We start from the raw sequence: 19944 nt of genomic DNA, 5'->3' as shown, positions 1-19944 counted from the left end.
TGTAACATTTTAACCCTCCAATCTACTTTGACTTTCCAAATTGCTGGGCAATTTTAATATTTTTTTTGTGAATTAATTTACATGAATGCTCATAATTTTGCCAGAAGCTGACTCATGTTAGTTAATTCCATAAATGAATCCTATGCGGCAGATAGTGGATCATCTATAAATCTGCATTTTGCAGATAAGGTCAGTTCCGCTCTGTGCCTTATAAACCCCAGCAAAGGAAATCTCCATCATCCTGTTTTTATTACTTCGAGCATGTATCAGGGAGCAAATAAAAGGTTGAGCAGAGAGCTCTGTGGCAGCCACAATTCATTACCCTCGCAGGGAGAAGAGCAGCCATGAACCATTTGTATGGATTAAGTCTGTGACTGATGGATTACCTCATACATTGGTAAATTCCATCCTGAAGATGATGGAAATAGACTTTGATCATTACAGACACTCTCGCATTGTGTGACCTGACTACCATAATCTCGCAGTACTGCACCTGCAGTTTCAATGACCTTGGCCAGATTTTGAAAATGTATATCCATATCTTAATTACATGCACATTTCTTATTTTTCTGTGGTCATTGTGATTCCTGTGAGACCAATGGGTTAAAAACTCTGATATTTTATAACTCTCTTATGTCTCAAAGCCAATGATGTACTTTTGGAACGTGATCACTGTGGCAATGCAGGGGGAAAGAGCAGCTGAAGAACTTGGGATCATCCAGGATAGACAGTTATAATATTTTCATAATCTTTCCAGTTGTGCAATGAGGGATTATTAAGGGAATCAAGGACAGCGCAGTGGCGCAGCTGGTGGAGCTACTGCCTCATGGCGCCAGAGTTGCGGGTTCCATCCTGACCTCAGTTGCTGTCTGTGTGGAGTTTCCACGTTGGCGTGGACTCTTCGGGCCGAAAGGCCTGTTTCCATGCTGTATCTCTGAACTAAACTAAGTTGGTATAGTCGCAGCCTCACAGCGCCAGAGACCCAGGTTTGATCCTGACCTCAGGTGTTCTGCCTGTGTGGAGTTTGCACATTCGCCCTTTCACGGCCTGGGTGTAACTGTGTATCCTCAGTGGTTTTGCTCGTTCCATCATTCAAATCAAGGGTCAGTACTGCACTTCCTGCTTGCTTTAGTGCACTTGAGGTATCAATACAGTATCAGAGTCAATAAAACATAGCAGATCATCCATCGGGTGGCAGAAGAAGCCGGCCAACACTCTGCCATCCGCCAAGTACCCACTTGGTGTTCTGTGCACTTTTGTTGTTCCCAGACTTGTAGATTTGTGAGAATAACAGAGAGGGCCAGACTGTTCCCTTTAGTTTCTCTGACCTTCGGAGAAGCCTGGGATTTACAACAAGCAGCTAAAAATACAGAAACGCAATTACCCTTGAAATGACCTCGGGATATGCGAGGCTTGTAAATGAGCTCAGGATGTGCCTTTGCGGTGCTATTACATTTTATTGTCTTAAAGGAACAGGTTGTGCTATGGCCACATCAAAATAATACATACTTGCAGTGACTATGTTCCTAACCCAGCAAAGCTATGCATCTTCCATATTGGAGTGAATAATTCTGAAATAACTTATTTTGTAATTGTAGCTGTTATGATTATTACTAGCTTATTCTGTACTTTCTCTCTGATTTGGGATTCATGGTCATAGAGAGATACAAACGGGCCCTTCAGCCCATCCATGCTGACTATCACTCACCTATTGATATTAATCCTACACAAATCCCTTGTTAGCATGTTTCCTTCTCCCCATTTCTCTCATTATATTTCATTTTCACTTTCTCTTTTTTCTTATTCATGCTGTTTGACATTTTGTTTGACACCATCAGGTGTACAGTCTTTTTCATTGTCTCGGGTTTCACAGCTGTGTTGTCCAACAGACATCACTCCCGCAATCAACTGGACCTCTGGGATGTCTCTGGAAGTCTCTACAGTTAACAGCCGTCATCTATGCCTGTCTTGTGAAGGCCCTGTCCCACTTGGCGATTTTTTTCAGCGTCATATCAGTGTCGCCAAAAGATTTTGAACATTTCAAAATCCAGAGGCGACAAAAAAAAGTTGCGACAATTGAAAAAACACCGCGCGCCAATACGCCAGCACACCACATCGTGCCGCTAAATTTTCAGTGCCCTGATACGACAGTCAATGATGCCGGCAGTCGCCGAAAAAAATCAGCAAGTGGGACAGGGGCATGAGTCTGGAATAGGTAAAGTAGTCTGGCTCCCAGCTCTGCTAGATGTGTTCCTGTATTGTTGTGTGCCTTCCTCTCCTTATTATCCCTCCACACAGTCCCTGAAGTGTAGAGGTGAAAAGGAGACAAAGGATGGTCAGACAAGGGGCGAAGAAGAATGAAATGTAAAGCCAGAGGGTGGGATATGGCTGGAAGGAGATGGGGAGAGGAAAGAGTGGGAATAAAAAGAAAATGAGTCTCGGAGATGGGAGATGAGTGTATGAAAGAGGAAAAGGATCAGGTTAACAGAGGAATGGAGGTAGGTGAAATGGGTGCACACTGCGAATGAGGGGTTGGGGGGAGGGGGGAGGGGGTGGAACAACCCATTCCCACAAATATCTACAACCTCACGACAACATCCTTAATTTGGAATTTATTAGATGAAATGGAAAATGATTTGCACCTCAAGAGATAAAGCCTTTGGAAGAGATAAGTGCACTGATAGAAAAACAAAGGCTGGAGATGCTCATCAGATCTAGAAGCAATCTGTGGAGAGAAATTAAGAGTTGCTTCAGATCAATAACTCATTACCAGAACTGTAAAAGTGAGAAAACAAGTGTGTTTTGTGTTGCAGAGAATGGGAAGGAAGGGGATGTCTGAGAATGAGTGGTTGTCCGGGTGGTACAATGCTTTTGGAGCCTTTGGTCACTGAATGATGGAGGTGATTGAGATAGAGAATTGTCATTCTCCCTTTAACTGCCCTCGCTTATTAACTCTGTTTAAGAAGGAACTGCAGATTCTGGAACAATCGGGTGAGGCAGCATCTATGGAGCGAAGGAATGGGTGACATTTCGGGTCGAGACAAAGAAGGGTCTCGACCCGAAACGTCGCCCATTCCTTCGCTCCATAGATGCTGCCTCGCCCGCTGAATTTCTCCAGCATTTTTGTCTACCTTCGCTTATTAACTCTGTAAGTTCTATTGCATTGCTTTCTTTGGACAGGTTAGGCCTCCACCATATCACAGACATTCCCTACATACTCTCCATCACTCGTCCTATCTGCAACTTAAAACACCATTGTGTTTTCAGTTTTCCAGATGTAATGAAGGGGCAACGACCTGAAACATGAACTTTGTTTCGCACTCCACATATGCTGCTTGACCAATTGCGTATTTCCAGCACTTCATGATTCTAGAAATAAGAAACGGCAGATGCTGGTTTACAGAAGAAAGATACAAAATGCTGGAGTAACTCAACAGGTCAGGCAGCATCCCTGGAGAACTTGGATAGGTGATGTTTCGGGTCGAGACCCTTATTCAGATATGATTTTATTTCAGATTTCCAGCACTTTCTGAATTTTAATTCCACTGACTGTTGGACGTTTAATCAAACACCATTTTTGTGTATAAATCCCACTGTATTACAGTAAATCCCAATGAAAGAAAGGGATTAACAGATATGTGAGGATTCGGGTCAGAGGTGGGATGAAGTCAAAACCATTATAAAATCACGTGCTCCAAATGCAAAATGCGGCACTGCATCTGGGCAGTGAAATATTACCTAGAATTGCTTACGCAATGGCTGCGTCTTGACTGGAAATTGTCTTATTGTTCTCGATGGATCCAAGTCCAAGAAAGCCTACTCGATGGAGTTTAGAAGAATGACGGAGGGACCTCAATGAAACATATAGAGTGGTGAAAGGCTCGGATAGAGTGGATGTGGAGGGAATGTTTCCACGAGTGGAAGAGTCTAGGTCATAGCCTCAGAATTAAAGGACGTTCTTTTTGGAAGGAGACATTTCTTTAGTCAGCGGGTGATAAATCTGTGGAATTCATTGCCACGGAAGGGCTGTGGAGGCCGTCAGTGGATATTTTTAAGGGAGAGTTAGATAGATTTTTGATTAGTACAGATGTCAGAAGTTATGGGGAGAAGGCAGGAGAACGGGGTTAGGATGGAGAGATAGATCAGCCATGATTGAATGGCGGAGTAGACTTGATGGGCCGAATGGCCTAATGCTATGCCTATCACTTATGATCTTATGAACTTCTGAAAGCAGTGTTCAGTACCAAGCCTCTACCACATAGTATACTCAGCACAAGGACCCAGGGTAAATATCACTCTTCAACTTGCATTGGAATGGAATGCAAAAGCAAATGAAAATAATTGAATACATGATTCTAATGCGAATATTTTAAAAGATTCTCAGAATGAATTTCATTTAAATTGTGGGAACAGCCTCTTGGGTTGGATAACTTCCCTTTATAGTTGCCACTGACAGAAGTCAATTCCGGGGATTGTGCCCATGTGTATGTTGGAACATATCCAAGAAATGATGTAGAATGTATATTAATTCAACACTAGTCAACAACAACCACTTTTAATTTGTTTACGTGCAAAGGAGCCATTACAATTATTTGATCTTTCCATGAAATTGAAACATCAACAATATTGAGTTTCTGATGCATTACAGTTTGTATCATTGACCCAAACATTAATTAAGGCATCTTGGACTCCACTCTGCTCTAAATTATGGCTACTTTCAGTCTATTTTTGAACCCATGGATTTTGTTTACTTCTGACTTTTCAATACGCACTGCGATTTTTGTAGTGCGTTCCGTTAAAAGATTTTGCAGAACACTCTCCTTAATTAATTTTCACCTCTTTGCTCCTTGGTACAAGTAAATTGTAGGGAATTATTCATGTTGAACATTATAAGAAAATGTAATTGTTTAATATTGTTTTAAGATGGGGGGGGGGGGGAGGATTTAATAGGAACATGATGGGTATATTTTTTACACAATGGGTCGTGGGTGTATGGAATGAGCTGCCGACGGAGGTAGTTGAGGCAAGAACTATTGCATTATTAATAAACATCTAGACAGGGACATGGATAGGACAGGTTTAGAGGGATATGGGCCAAATGCAGGCAGGTGGGACTAATGTAGATGGGACGTTTTGGTTGATGTGGAAAGGTTGGGCCAAAGGGTCTGTTTCCCCGTTGTATGAGTCTATATCAAAATGTAAATATTTCATTACATTTTCACATTGTCCGTGTGATCAACACTGGAAAACCAATATTCGATGTCGCCATTTGATTACATTCAGGCCATTCAAAGGCAAAGACATCAATATCAGTCTGAAGAAGGGGCTCGACCCGAAACATCGCCTATTTCCTTTGTGGAAGCTGCCTCACCCGCTGAGTTTCTCCTTCAATATAGGCGGGGCAATTACAGTGTCTGCGTCTAGCCTGCAAGGAAGATGCAGATACAGCATGCCGAGTTTACAAAGTGATCTTGGAATTGGTCAGCAAGGATAGGGGATCTTAATGTCTGTGGCCACTTCCATTGCAGAATGTTTGAAAGAGAGTTACAGTTCATAGAGAAATGGGTGTAGTTAGGGGAAGGAGGTGGGGGGGGAATCCAATACAGGGCGATGTAAAGTAGATGTGTCAGTTGGATTGAGGGAAATGGAATATCAGGACCTAGAGGATCAGGTGGGCAGTGGAATCATAAATGAATGATGAAGTGTGTTCAGGATTGAAGGAATGGTCAACCTGGGGAGTGATATTGCAATCAATGGGAATGTGGAAGGAGATTTGTTTGGAGGACCTAGAATGAGCTGTTTTGAAGGCACATTGTCAACAAGAGGCTTCGACCTGAGGAAACCTCATCATCTGGAGCTAGACACAAAATGCTGGAGTAACTCAGCGGGACTTCATCATCTGGGGCATAATGTATAAAATTTGCAAGTTATGTTGCAGCTGTATAAAAGTTTGTTTTGGCAAAGTTGCATACAATTGTGGTCACCATATTTATAGCAAGACATGGAAACTTTGGAGCGGGTGCAACAGTAGTTATTTTGTTGGAACTCTCATGATCTAAGTAAATGTTTTATTACTATTCCACAGAGAAGTCAATGAATATTAAAACTGATTAAAAACCATCTTCATGAATCATGTTTTTTTCCTGCCTGCAAACCATTGAATTTTTTAGAGAGCCTTGCAGGCATTGAATTGAGATTTATTGCAGACATCTTCTGCATGTGACTTCAGAAAATGAAGTGTCTTTACTCCAGAACTTAATATTTTATAAGGTTGCAATACGTTATGTCATTATCTAATATATATATATATATATATCAGTATTTTACAGGGAAGCTTTGGAAATATGGCTTTTAGTTATGGCCATGGTGCCAGCATAAACTCTATGCTTCCTAATCTTTCAAATGGACACAGTTCCAATGATAGACACTGGATGTTTTTAAAGTGGTTTCTGAAAGTCTGCTCCTGAAGACGAAATTACTATCCTGGGCTTTATCTAATGTTGGTGCTTTAACAGTTTCAACAGAGGTTGTCTTTAGTTTCCTACTGGGATATTCAGTGTTTTATTTTATATATATCATACACACACACGCACGCACGCGCACACACACACACACACACACACACACACACACACACACACACACACACACACACACACACACAACCCACACACACCAAAAAAAAAAAATATATATATATGTGTGTGTGTGTGTATACATATATACATATATATAACAGATGTTACACATTGGTCACGTGGTCACAAATTTAGGAGTCAATTCAACACTAATCCTGGCTGGCTGAAATCAGGTCAGTGTGCAATAGTAAAGGGCTTACTCCTTCCTTGCAAGAGTCAAATCAAGAGACACAAGAGTGTTTTATTACCCAATGTCCCAAAATGGAACAATGAAACTCTTACTTGAGGCAGCACAACAGACATGTAAACATAGTACTCAGTAGACATCATAATAAACAACAAAAAGTTCAATACATTTGCTGCCTTGATTTTGTATGAAGTAAATGTAAATGTAAAATGTATTTAATTGCACCAGTATTAATTTAATCATGTCGGAGGTGCAACGGGAGTGCTGGTGCAGGATTCTCAAAAGGTTAATGTACAACTTGAATTGATAGTGGTGAGGCAAATGCAATGCATTTTATTTTGAGAGGAGTAGAATATAAAAGTGCTGAGGCACAGGTCAGACCGCATTTAGAGTATTGGGAGCAGTTTTGGGCCACATATCTGAGGAAAGATGTGCTGGTGTTAGAGAAGGTCCAGACGAGGTTGATGAGATTGATCCCAAGAATTATTGAGTTAACATATGTTGAGTGTTTGACGGCACTGGGATTGTACACGCTGGAGTTTAGAAGGATGAGGGGAGCCCTCATTGAAACTTACCAAATAGTGAAAGGCTTGGATAGAGTGTATCTGGAGAGGATGTTTCCACCAGTAGGACCAGAGGCCATAGCCTCAGAATAAAAGGAAGTACGTTTAGAAAGGGGATGAGAAGGAATTTATTTAGCCAGTGTGGTGAATCTGTGGAATTAATTGCCACAGATGGCAGTGGATGCAAGTCAATGGATACTTCAAAGGTGGAGATTGACAGATTCTTGATTAGTAATGGTGTTATGGGGAGAAGGCAGGAGAATGGCGGAGTAGGCTTGCTGGGCCGAATGGCCTAATTCTGCTCTTATAACTTGTGAACTTATTTTTCCCATGTACTGAATTGTGATATATGCAATGTACAATTATTTTCAGCAGAATGTTCTTTTTCAATTTGGATGTTATGGTTTGTGCCTTATTTGGGAGTGATTCTTGACTTGGGTGATTTGTAATGATTTTACGTCCATTATTGAGAATAAAATGAATAGATGCTGCAAAGCCGAGCATTTTGATTGTTGCTTAGTTCCTTTGGCAGATTTCTGGTGAGGATTTTGGCTCTTCAGCACATAGGTTGAATCTCTTTCTGCAATCATTGTTGGGGAAGATGCACGCTCGGATTCTGGTCATTGATGGTCATTAATGCTAAATGTCGTAACAAGACTTTGTTACTCTGCCTCGGGCTTCACTCTGCGTAGGAAGGAACTGCAGATGTTCATTTACACCAAAGATAGACACAAAATGCTGGAGAAACTCAGAGGGCCAGGCAGCATCCCTGCATAGAAGGAATGAGTGACATTTCTTGACCCAAAACGTCACCCATTCCTTCTATCCAAAGATGCTGCCTATCCCGCTGAGTTACTCCAGCATTTTGTGTCTATCTTCTGGTTTCATTCTATCGATTTCACTGGTTTGCATTTAAGATGTAGGGCAGAAGATAATGGCGTGACCATATAGCAGATCAGCTGTGGATGGAGTTTTAGGTGAAATAGACCTGATTTGTGCGTTTCTTTGTTAATATACTAAATACATCAAAGGCCAATGCCTCTGCAGTTTGGATGATCAATTTCATGATCAATTCAGTATTTTTAATCAGCACCTCAATGCTACAAAAACATATCTGAAATAATACTCATCTTATAATTCTGATAATTTGCTCTCTAACTATAGGGGAAAACCTCATGGTTCATCCCTGCAGTTCATTTGACTTGGTTGATCCCAGGTACCTACATGGCCCCCGCCCCCACCATTTCTATTCAACCTGTTCTGGGATCCTTTTTCATTTCATTCACAGACCAGCACCCTGTTTTCTGTGTATTCTATAATAATACAATGTAAATCTTTTGTATGAAAAAGCAAATTAAGTAGGTGTTGAGGTATTAATATGGAATAACATTCAACAGTCCAGAAAATCTGGCAGTTCGGCATCACCGAAGCCTGGGCACTAGATTATTAGAGTTTTACTGCATATTTTTTCACCGACCTTACTTCACCCTCCAAAAATCTGTTGATTTTATTTTTACTAATAGGTGTTTAGTTTTGTTAAACACTATTTTGGATGCAGTATCTTTGAGTTTCACTAGCAACATTTAACCTATAACATCGTTATCCTTCCAACAGCGCTACAATTCATCCGTTTCTCATCTAGAAATTAGGTTTGTAGGGAATGAAAGAGGAGGAGAATGTCGATTAATTGAATTAAAAGCTAACTACTTCAAGGATGCTGCAAATTTAATCTTCCTCCTAACTGTGACCTCTGAACCTAATTGCAATATCTTAGCAAGCCACGTGACTGACAGGGAATCAATTGGATGTTTTAAGAGATCTTTTTTTTTTTATTGAAGCTGAGGTTGTTTAAAAGAGAATCTTGCTCGGAAGCTGTTCCTCTATTCATTGTTCCCTGGAATGAAATAGACATAGTTGAATTAGACATTAAAACTGCACCTGTCCAGAGCCAGTCATTCTAAAGGCAGCAAGCAGTTGAAATTATTTAATGCAAAGAATAAAAATCGGCTTCGTGCAAATGGCTGCTATGCGTGTGGAGAAGCCAAGATGGAATGGAGCCATGGAGATCAGCAACATATAAGGAGACAAAAGGAACTGCCAATGCCGGTTTACAATAAAAACACAAACTGCTGTAGTAAGTCAACGGGTCAGGCAGCATCTCTGGAGGGCATGGAGAGGTGGCATTTTGGGATGGGACCCTTTTTCAGACTCTAAACATCCTCTAAGCAAGATAAAAAGTTTAGGCAATCTTTGTTGGACTGAGGAAAAAAAACAAAGTGCTGAAGTAACTCAGCGGGTCAGGCAACATCTCTGGAGAATATGAATAAGTAGTGTTTTGGGTCGGGACCCTTCTTCAGACTGATAGTTGTTTTGGGGCGGGGGCTTACTTCAGACTAATATATGTTCTGCAGTGATGTTGGTGATCTGCTGAGTTACTCTAACACCTTGTGTCCTTTTTTTTGTGAACTGGCATCTGCAGTTCCTTGTGCCTATGCTTTGTTGGACTGAGTTTGCTGATCTTAACAAGAATGCCAATGAGGTATCTGTAGGTTGTTTCTATAATTGTGTTGGGGGTTGTGGGGGTTGTGGGAGGGGGGTGGGGGTGAAGTGTTGGGAATCAGCTACTTATTGAAATAGCTCAGTGGGAAAATCTCACTGGGTGTTATTTAGTAAAAATGTTGGTATGTTGCATTTCATAATTTCCCACTAAAGGTTCTTGTTGACAATTCTGTCATTCCTAAAGAACTGCATCCCAGCCAAATTCAGCACTGGTGCTGGAAAGGGGGGGGGGGGGGGCACATAATATACCAAGGTGCGGTAGTAATGAGTCCAGTCCTTGTGCAACTGAGACCTGCTTTAATTGACCAGAGACAATCTCTTTGTTAATTTTCCCCCCCTTCCTTTTACAAATATAATAGTAAAGAAAAATAATATGTGCCCTAGCGTATAAGTTTTCAAAAGAACAAAGGTGAAATATAATCCCTGTCTGTACGTTTATGTCTGCAAAAGTAATCTTCAATTCAGAACCTAGTCTTGTTTCTTTAGGGAACGCTTCCATTCATGGACAATGAATATTTTATGGTATGTGTTTAATAACGGATGGATTAAGGAGTAAACCAGCTGTTAATCTCCCTTGTGCGGTAATGTAACATCTGACACGGTTCACAGACCACACGGGTATTAAAAATACACAACTACTCTGCAGTTTAAAGACACTGTAAACTGTGATGTGCGCAAAGTGAGTTAATAAATAGTGCAAGTGACAGCATGGGTTACAGGATCACACACATGTGTGCAAGTGTTTATGTGAACTGGTACTGGCATCATGATGCAGATAGAGGCCATTGAACCCATCGGGTGGATGCTGCCTCCCAGCAAAACAATCCCATCAGTTCCATCGCTCCTGGCAATTTCATTGCATCACTACAACATATTTGCATCAGCTGCCCTTTGATTCTTTTGCCACGCACATCCATTAAGGGGTAATTCGCAGCTACCAAATAATATTACGGGTGTAAGAAGGAAACAAGAGCACCTAACAGATGCACACGTAGTCACAGGGGGGAAATATGAAAGATGAAAACTCCACACAAGCAGCAGCCAAGGTCAGGATCAAACGTGGGTCCCTAAAGCTGTGAGGCAGTAACACCATCTGCCGTGTCGCCACTCCTCCCATAATTAAAATGTAATTAAACTATCTCTACATAACTAAAACTCTGATCTTGTGCTCTTCCGGTTTGCGCGGTCTTTCCATTTGCGCAAAAACGGTACGCGTAGCACTACAAATTTTCGCCAAGTCAATCACCGTTCTCCTGTGCTGCGAGTGCACCAAGTTTCGTTCCGATCGGTGGTCTATAGTAAAAGTTAGCCAGGTTTAAAAATCTTAAAAGCCGCACGTGTGCACAGATCGATCTCCTGTCCTGCCAGTCAGCGCCGCGTGGATTGGTCTTTTCTCCTGTCACTCCCACGGGACGGGCCGCCCCATGCGCCATCGCGTCTTTACTGGAGCTGAGGATGGCCGGCGGAGGTTTCCAACCGGACACAATCTTTAGAGGGACCGGAAGCGAAATGGAAAGTGGAGAATCTGATCCCAGCGGAGGAGAACATCCAGCGACCAGCAACCGCTGTGAGTCCATCGCACCGCCAGCTCCAGCCCCTTCCCCTCTGGTCCCTCTTGCTGGCTCAAGCCCCCCTCCCCCATGATACCCCCCTCTCCCCCACAACCCCTGTCTTTTCTCCAAGTTCTCTCCCCCCGCCCACACATCCCCCTCTCCCACAAATTATGATTATTTTTAAAATGACGGTGCAAATTTCCAAAATTACTTTAAATTAAATTAATAAAAATCCCTTTACAGAATATATAATGTAGCGACGTCTGCAATGTAAAATAATTGTAAAAAGAGGCAAGAATGAATGCAGGGAAGGTTGTGACATAGGTGTTGAATGCCAATTGTGTATCTTGCTTCTATTTTTATTCTGAAAATATTTTAGTGACTTCTTTAGGAACAGGGAACTGCAGAGGCTGGTTTACAAACAAAGGCACAAAGTGCTGGAGTAACTTCCAGAATCAGGCAACATCTCTGGAGAACATGGATGGATGACGTCTCGGGTCAGACTGGAAACGTCAGCTATCCATGTTCGCCATAGATGCTGCCAGACTCGCTGAGTTACCCCAGGACTTTGTGCCTTTTTAAGAACCTTGTTTGTTATGTTGTACACACTGTTGTTCTCATCCATTCTAAGCAGTAACTGAGAAGTACTTGATGTAATTCACAGTGACTTTGTTTTTGATGGGCATACATTTCCCATCCCATGTCCATTTTCCCATCATCCCACCCACCTACCTCCACCGGACTTTCATCAAACCCCAGGTGTAGCTTGTTGTAGCAGTGAATTAAACCATTTAGTCCACAAGACTGAAGGAATGGATGTTGACTTATTATAATAGCACTGGTGCATTTATAAATATCTTGTGAACTAACGCTGACCACTTTAATCTTTTCATGTATATTTCTGATGATGACTGTAAGAGCTCCATACGGTTCTACAAGAGATGATTACCACCGTTGTATTCTAAACTGCCTCCCTCACCAACAAATTCCTACATCACAACCCACCTCTTAAACTCCGCCTGTTCTAAACTGATCCATTAAGAAGTGCACTGCTGCCTAAGAAACTTGTCCCTATTTGGATATTCATTAACTATGAGCATTGTGCTTTTTGTTAATGGTTAACCATGATGATTCCCAATAAACCACATGGCTTATAATGACCAAGCGTTGTTACAGGTTGATTATATCCCTTCAAATTCCCTGTCCGAATGCTGAATTGTTGGCCTTGTGTTCACAAACACGTCCACTTAAGGAAACACAGTATGTTTTAATTAATTTAAAGGGTATTGTTTATGGAATTTCTGGACAATAAATTCCAACTGATGACCTAGAAACCAAAAAAATTGCTCTAACAGCTAACAGTTATTTTGGATACTTTTTGGAAGCCACCCAGCATTTATTTTGTGGTATGAAATAGACTTTCTAAAAGGCTGAGTATTATCTAACCTGCATAGTCTTAGGGGCAGGACAGTGTCGTAGCGGTAGAGCAGCTGCCTTAAAGTGCCAGAGACGCGGGTTCGATCCTGACTATGGGTGCTGCCTATACGGAGTTTGCACGTTCTCCATATGACCCCGTGGGTTTTCTCCGGTTTCCTCCCACACTCTAAAGACATACAGGTTTGTAAGTTAATTGGGTTCGGTAAAATTGTAAATTGTCCCTAGTATGTAGGATAGTGCTAATTTACGGGATGGTGGCTGGTTGGCGCGGTTTCAGTGGGCCGAAGGGCATGTTTCAGCGTTGCGTCTCTTATGTATAAGGTAATAGTGTAAAGTCTAAAGAAACACCTGAGGGAGAAATACATATAGAATTACTATCAGATCAAACATTAGTCTGCAGTTCATACCTTTATGGTCCCACTTACGTGACCTTTTCAGCGACTGCCGGCACCCGTCATAGGTCGCCGAAAATTTTCACCATGTTGAAAATTCAGCAATGACCAGAAAGACGCTACGACTCTTTGGGTGACAAGGAGACCTCTCACGACCATACTGGTGACACTCGCGACATGTCGCCAGGGGTAGCCTGTATGGTAGTGAGAGGTCTCCCTGTCACCCAAAGAGTCATAGTGTCTTTCTGGTCGCCGCTGAATTTTCAACATGTTGAAAATTTTCGGCGACTTATGACGGGTGCCGGCAATCGCCGAAAAGATCACGTAAATGGGTCAGGCCCTTTAGGTTTTGTGTGCAATCTGATAACAAAGAAAGTTTATCATCCTACAATGTATTTGTAAATAGCAGTTCTGGACAATCGGCACTCTTGTGCCATTGTTGGACATGAACGTTATTGCACAGCACTTGGTCCACAATTACGTTTGACTGGCGATGGCTTTTGTGATGGCTTTTGAGACAAGTTAATATTGCCGGGGCTGCCTAGTTAATCTGCCACCTTTTGCAAGAGGTGTGGTGCCTGGAATTACTAGCTCGGTGGCATCCTTCATCTGGCTCTAAAGATTGAGGACCCCAATAATTTGGAGATTGTGAGTCCCCTCAACCCAACTGTTAAAGTGTTAAATGTTTCAAACAGTGCATGAAAATACTTTGATTTATGAGTCAGTGGTAGAAGATCAAAAAGCATCACCCAAAGCCTACTCCTCCACTCTCTCTCCTACTCCTACTCTCTCTCTCTCTCTCTCTCTCTCTCTCTCTCTCTCTCTCTCTCTCTCTCTCTGTCTCTCTCTGTCTCTCTCTGTCTCTCTCTGTCTCTCTCTGTCTCTCTCTGTCTCTCTCTGTCTCTCTCTCTCTCTCTCTCTAACTCTCCTTTCTCAACACTTGTGATGCAACTCAGAATGAAGATGGGTCCCGACCCCAATCATCGGCCATTCATTTCCCACACAGATACTATCTGACCCGTAGAGTTACTTTAGCTTTGAATGTTTGTCGTCTCATTTGAAAACATTGCCTTTTTGCATTAGTATTACGATTATTAATTGATTTATATTTTTTATTATATTTATCCATGCGTATTGCTAGTAATAACATTGTTGTTTTGTCATTGGTACATTTAACAATTGACTCTTGAGTAGCAGTAACTCTACTACTGCCCTTTTGGCCCTGTGCTCATCTGAGTGTGTTTTTCACCTTTTCCTCTTGTCAGGTTGCTCGTTGGTGCTCCTCTGGCAGCAGGCCTTGAAGACCAGTTGGCAAACCGCACAGGAGCTTTGTTCTACTGCCCAGTGTCGTCATCAGATCAGGACTGTAAACGCGCCGAGTTTGAAAAACCAAGTAAGGATCCATGCATGTTGAGATTGTCATATGACAGCAGAATAGCGCAGAATAGTTGCTGCCTCATAACTTCAGAGACCCGAGTTCGATCCTGGCATTTGGTGCTGTCTATGAGGAGTTTGTACATTCCCACTGTGACCATGTGGGTTTCCTCCAGGTGCTCCAGTTCCCTCCTACATTTCAAAGACGTGCGGGTTTATACGTTAATTAGCTTCTGTAAAATTACCGCCAGTGTGTCGGGAATGGATGAGATAATGGAATAACATAGAGCTCGTGTGAATGAATGATTGATGGTTGGCGTAGGCTCGGTGGGCTGAGGGGTCAGTGTCTAGGCTGTATCTCTAAACTGTAAGAGAAATCAAGATAAATAATGTTATTAACCATTTGTGAGGAATGGAGAAAAATGTTCGGGATTTCTCTGGCAGCACATAAGCTAAAGACCAAAGGGGGATAAACATTGTTCAACTATTTGTTTGATATGCACCCGTCAGCAATTAGTTAAACAGGAGGAAATCAGAAGAAAGCTAAATGACAGAACTAATGGAACAACAATCATGAATAGAAATAGTGTTGAATTGCAGACTACACTCACTATAAAATACTATGGCAAAAATGGGAGAAGGGGGATGATCTGATGATTTCCAATTTTGGATTGAGGGCTGGATTCTGATTGATAATTTTGTCCCAATAAAAATAAATTGCATGAATCTATTTGAAATAAAACATGCTATCATCAAGCAGAATATTTTGGCGTAGAGGTTTATTATTAGACCATGCTTATATCTGGGCACCCAAAGTATCCCCTCCGGTCGTATAGGATTTTTTTTTTCTGCTTCACGAAATGTAACAAATATTATATTTTCAGTGTTTTATTTCTTTTCACAGCCAATCCACAAACAGAAAGTAAGGAAGACCAATGGCTTGGGGTCACAGTGGCGAGTCAGGGACCTGGTGGGAAAGTGTTGGTAAGGCTAATCTTAATGCAGTAGGGATTAATCTGATTGGAAGACTAATGCTGAACGTTGAGCTATTGATTTGTGACTTTGTTTTTCTCCGAGCTTTTAACTTGAGTTTGGACATACTGAGCACCTACTGTACAGAGAGAAAGGAGCAATTAACTACTCTTTAATTTAGTTTAGAGATACAGCGTGGAAACGGGCCTTTCGGCCCACCGATCGGCCAGCGATCCCCACACATTAACACTATCCGACACACATTAGGAGCAATTTTACATTTATACCAAGCCAATTAACCCACACACCTGTACGTCTATGGAGTGTGGGAGGAAACCGAAGATCTCGGAGAAAACCTACGCGGTCACGGGGAGGACGCAGAAATTCCGTACAGGCAGCGCCCGTAGTCGCGATCGAAGCTGGGTATCTGGCACTGCAAGTGCTGTAAGGCAGCAACTCTACCGCTGCGCCACTGTGCCGCCGTGGAACATTCTGTGGCATTGCAAAAATTCTGAAGACAAGTCCGAGATATAGCCTTGTAGTTGTATAGCAGAGAAACCGCTCCTTCAGCCCGCCACATCCATGCTTGTACGTCAACACTAATCCAATTTGCCCACATTAGCTCCTTGGCCTACTATGCCTTGCCTATTCAAATGTTAAATACTATGATTGTACCTGCCTCCAACTTCTCTAGAAATGCATTCCAGTTTGAACTGATTGTCTTTATGCATAGTCTTATCTGATCTGTTTGGATGGAATGCAAAGCAAAGCCTATCACTGCACCTCAGTACACATGACAATAATAAAACCTGAATCTAAGTATGGACTGTGTGTTTCTTTTCCTGACAGGTCTGTGCGCACCGCTATGAGAAGCGACAACTCAGCCCGCAGGACGAGAAGAGGATCTTGGTGGGTCGCTGTTTCATCATCAGCGACGACATCGCCATTGATCCAAACGATGACTGGGACATGTCACCGGTGCAGTTCTGTGAAAATGTCGGCAATGATCACCATGGACTGCTAATGTGCCAGCAGGGCATGGCAGCAGGATTCACTCGGCCCAACCACTACGCATTTTTCGGAGCGCCAGGTGGCTGGAACTGGCAAGGTGCGACTTAGCAAGTCTGTTACAATTCTTTCCCCACAGCTTTCATTCGTATTAAACTCAAACTGCTGGGTCTTCCCACATAATCTTCGAAGTGTGTACTGTTGGAGGTTGTGCTGGACAACAACAATGTTGCACTGGGAAGCACGAAGCCCAGAAGGGAGTTCGGTTTTAGATGATAGGAAACTGCTGTATTTTTTATTCGTTTAGTTTAAAGATACAGCTCGGAAACAGGCCCTTCGACCCACTGAGTCTGCGAGGACCATCGATCCCTACACATTAATACTCCCCCTACACACACTAGGGACAATTTACAATTTAACAAACCGAATCAACCTACAAACATGCACGTTTTTGGAGCGTGGGAGGAAACCTGAGCTCCTGGGGAAAACTCACGCTGGTCACGGGGAGAATGCACAAACTCCGTACAGACAGCACCCACAGTCAGGATCGAACCCGGGTCTCTAGCACTGTAAGGCAGCAACTTTGCCACCGTGCCACCCACATGGTTTGGAACTGCAGATGCTGGTGTACAGTTTCTTATTGATAAGCAAGCAGTCTTGAGGGCATGTAATAGGGGGAGAGGAAAAGCAGAGCGAAGAAAAGCCTAAACATTCCTATAGGACATTTCTGAGCACAGCTTTTGAATCCCTAAAGAGAAGTTCTCAATCCTAAAAAAAAATTAAACCTTTTGATTCCCTCTTTGTCTGGATCTTTATCAGGTTTACGGGACTTAAAAATAACATTCTTGTACAGCCCTTGATTTAAAATCACAAGTGCAATTGAAATATGGTTTGAATATGTAAAGGACACCATTGCTCATGAAAATTGAACCTCCCCCCTACTCAGGAAAGGCAATAGCAGAACGTTTTGATGGATGGGTGGTCTAAGCAATCTTTTACAGTGACTACATTAATTTGTTACGTGGGAGTGAGGTTGTCTCTTTTGTCATGGTTTTCTAATTAAATAATGGAAAGACAGTTTTATATTTTGGTTGTGGCTTAGGGGATATACTTACCATTTATTCAGTTTCTGGCATTTTAAAAGAGGGTTATGCTGTAATTAGTTTAACTCTTCCCTTTGCTCACAATTTCAGTCTTGTTAATAGCTGCTTCACTGTTTGTCTCTGTTCTACAGTTAAGTGTTCCAGAGGTAGAATCTATGCCGTTTAATAGCTGTGTTGGTCCAAGGGATTTTAAACAACTAGAAGGACTTCTTGTCTCTACCTGACTCTTTTAATAGAATATATTCTTCTTCTGCATAACACATTTATCACAGTAAATCTCCCCAAAGCACTACAGGGGAGGGAGAAATATCAAACAAAATATGACACCGAACCACAAGAATGTTTAGTTTTGTTTAGAGATACAGAGAATAGGCTCTTTGGCTCACTGAGTCTACGCCGACCAGTTTTTTTTTGTTTCCCGTGCTGGTTTTCACAGGGGAAACTATGGACAAGAGTCCACAAGGGCTGCACTGGCTGGGAAGAACTGTGGAGTTGCGGGCAGCTTGCAGCAGCTGACGGCACCAGATCACCGTTAGTGGGATCAGTTGTGCCCGACTTGGCACCCGCGCCGGCCAGATCAACACCACGGCCGGGCGGGAAGGCTATACGGAACAGAGCCGTTGACTCTGACAAGTCGGACTGCAAGAAATGCCGCGGGGACCAGCGTTACTGGGGCCAAATGGAGCGGCTTATGGAGCAGATGCTCCAACGTGACAGACTCCGGGAGATGGAGTCTAGTCACCACGGGTTATACAAAACACCCACAACAGCACCTTACGTAGGGCTGCACAGTGCATCTCCCTCGACATAGGGGAGTACTGGGGGTCAATTCTGGGCTGATCCTGAAGAGGGGTTTGCTGAACAAACAACAAGTGTGCAGGGGGTGCAGGAAGGAGAAAGAAATGTCGCAAGAACAACAGGATGCACTGGCACTCTTCTGCAATACGCAGTATGAGATCAATAGTATCAGAAAGAATGCCATCCGACCTGCCTTAAATCCAAAGTTCGCAGGCCTGTGCAAACCTGGAGACACAAAGCCACCAATATTATTATTTGGGGGCAACCTGTCCAAACAGGTTAAGGAGCTCGATGAGGAGGCAAAAACCCTGGGGCTCATAAAGGCGACAACAGGAAGGATCTCCTACACTCAAAGACAGCACCCTTACGCACCCACCAGCAGAGCAAGACAATCAGAAGCTGGTGAAAGCTCAAAGGCCGGACATACAGGACAGCGGTCTTTTTTAGGCCATGGCCCAGACCGGCCTTCGTGGAAAATGCGCAAACCCCAAACTCAAACCCAGACACCGGCGCCTCAACCTCCTCGAAGACTACACAGGAAGAAGTAAACTTTCCACTGGTAACCATGGAGGTAGGTGGGTCTGGTCCCATACAAATTATAGGAAGTGTGGATAATACACATATCGGTGGGAGATTACACTTCTTTTGGGAGGCATGGAGTGCATTATAATTCAACTGGATGGGGCAGCTCTGGCAGTATAGAGCTCTACCCAATGCATTAACATCAGCTCCCAGGCTGTTTACCAAAATTTTGAAACCAGCCCCAGCATTTCTTTGGAAACAAAAACATATGGTCATGGTCTACCTGGATGATATATTAATTGTGGGCAAAACTTTGGAATTAGCTAAACTAGCTGTATCAGCCACCAAACAATTGTTTGAGAAACTGGGGTTTACCATCCATCCAGTTAAATCTAAACTAACGCCTTCCACCATAATGGATTATTTGGGGTTCACAATTGACTCAAATCAACATCATGTGACAATCTGGCTAATACAATTTGGCAATGGTGTATTCAGAAAAATATTTGGATATCAGCTACTTACCTACCAGGTAACCTCAATTCAGTGGCAGACACCAGGTCACGCAAATTCAATGAAAACATCGAATGGATGTTGGATCAAAAAGTATTTGCTGATATTGTAGCACGGTACGGAACGCCAGATATCGATTTATTTGCATCTAGACTCAATCACCAGTTACCAAACTATGTTTCTTGGGAACCAGACCCTGGGGCATCAGCGATAGATGCTTTTTCGCTGCATTGGGGGAAATTGTTTTTCTATGCATTCCTTCCTTTCTGCCTCATCAGTCGGGTATTACGCAAAATACAACAAGACTCGTCGTCTGGTATTTTGG

General features: G+C 42.6%; 1 protein-coding gene across 1 annotated transcript in view; it reads left to right on the top strand.

The window, feature by feature from the left end:
- The window catches only part of itga3 (integrin subunit alpha 3), a 165418-nt gene that overhangs the window by 63894 nt on the left and 81580 nt on the right, over positions 1–19944 (top strand). The window contains exons 2-4 of the mRNA XM_033035336.1: positions 14595–14722; positions 15608–15687; positions 16525–16783. Coding sequence (XP_032891227.1) covers positions 14595–14722; positions 15608–15687; positions 16525–16783 — 467 coding nt within the window. The remainder of the gene's footprint in view (positions 1–14594; positions 14723–15607; positions 15688–16524; positions 16784–19944) is intronic.

The sequence above is a fragment of the Amblyraja radiata genome, chromosome 16, assembly GCF_010909765.2.
Source record: "Amblyraja radiata isolate CabotCenter1 chromosome 16, sAmbRad1.1.pri, whole genome shotgun sequence".
NCBI classification, from domain to species: Eukaryota; Metazoa; Chordata; class Chondrichthyes; order Rajiformes; family Rajidae; genus Amblyraja; species Amblyraja radiata.
This window is presented reverse-complemented; position numbering and strand designations above follow the sequence as displayed.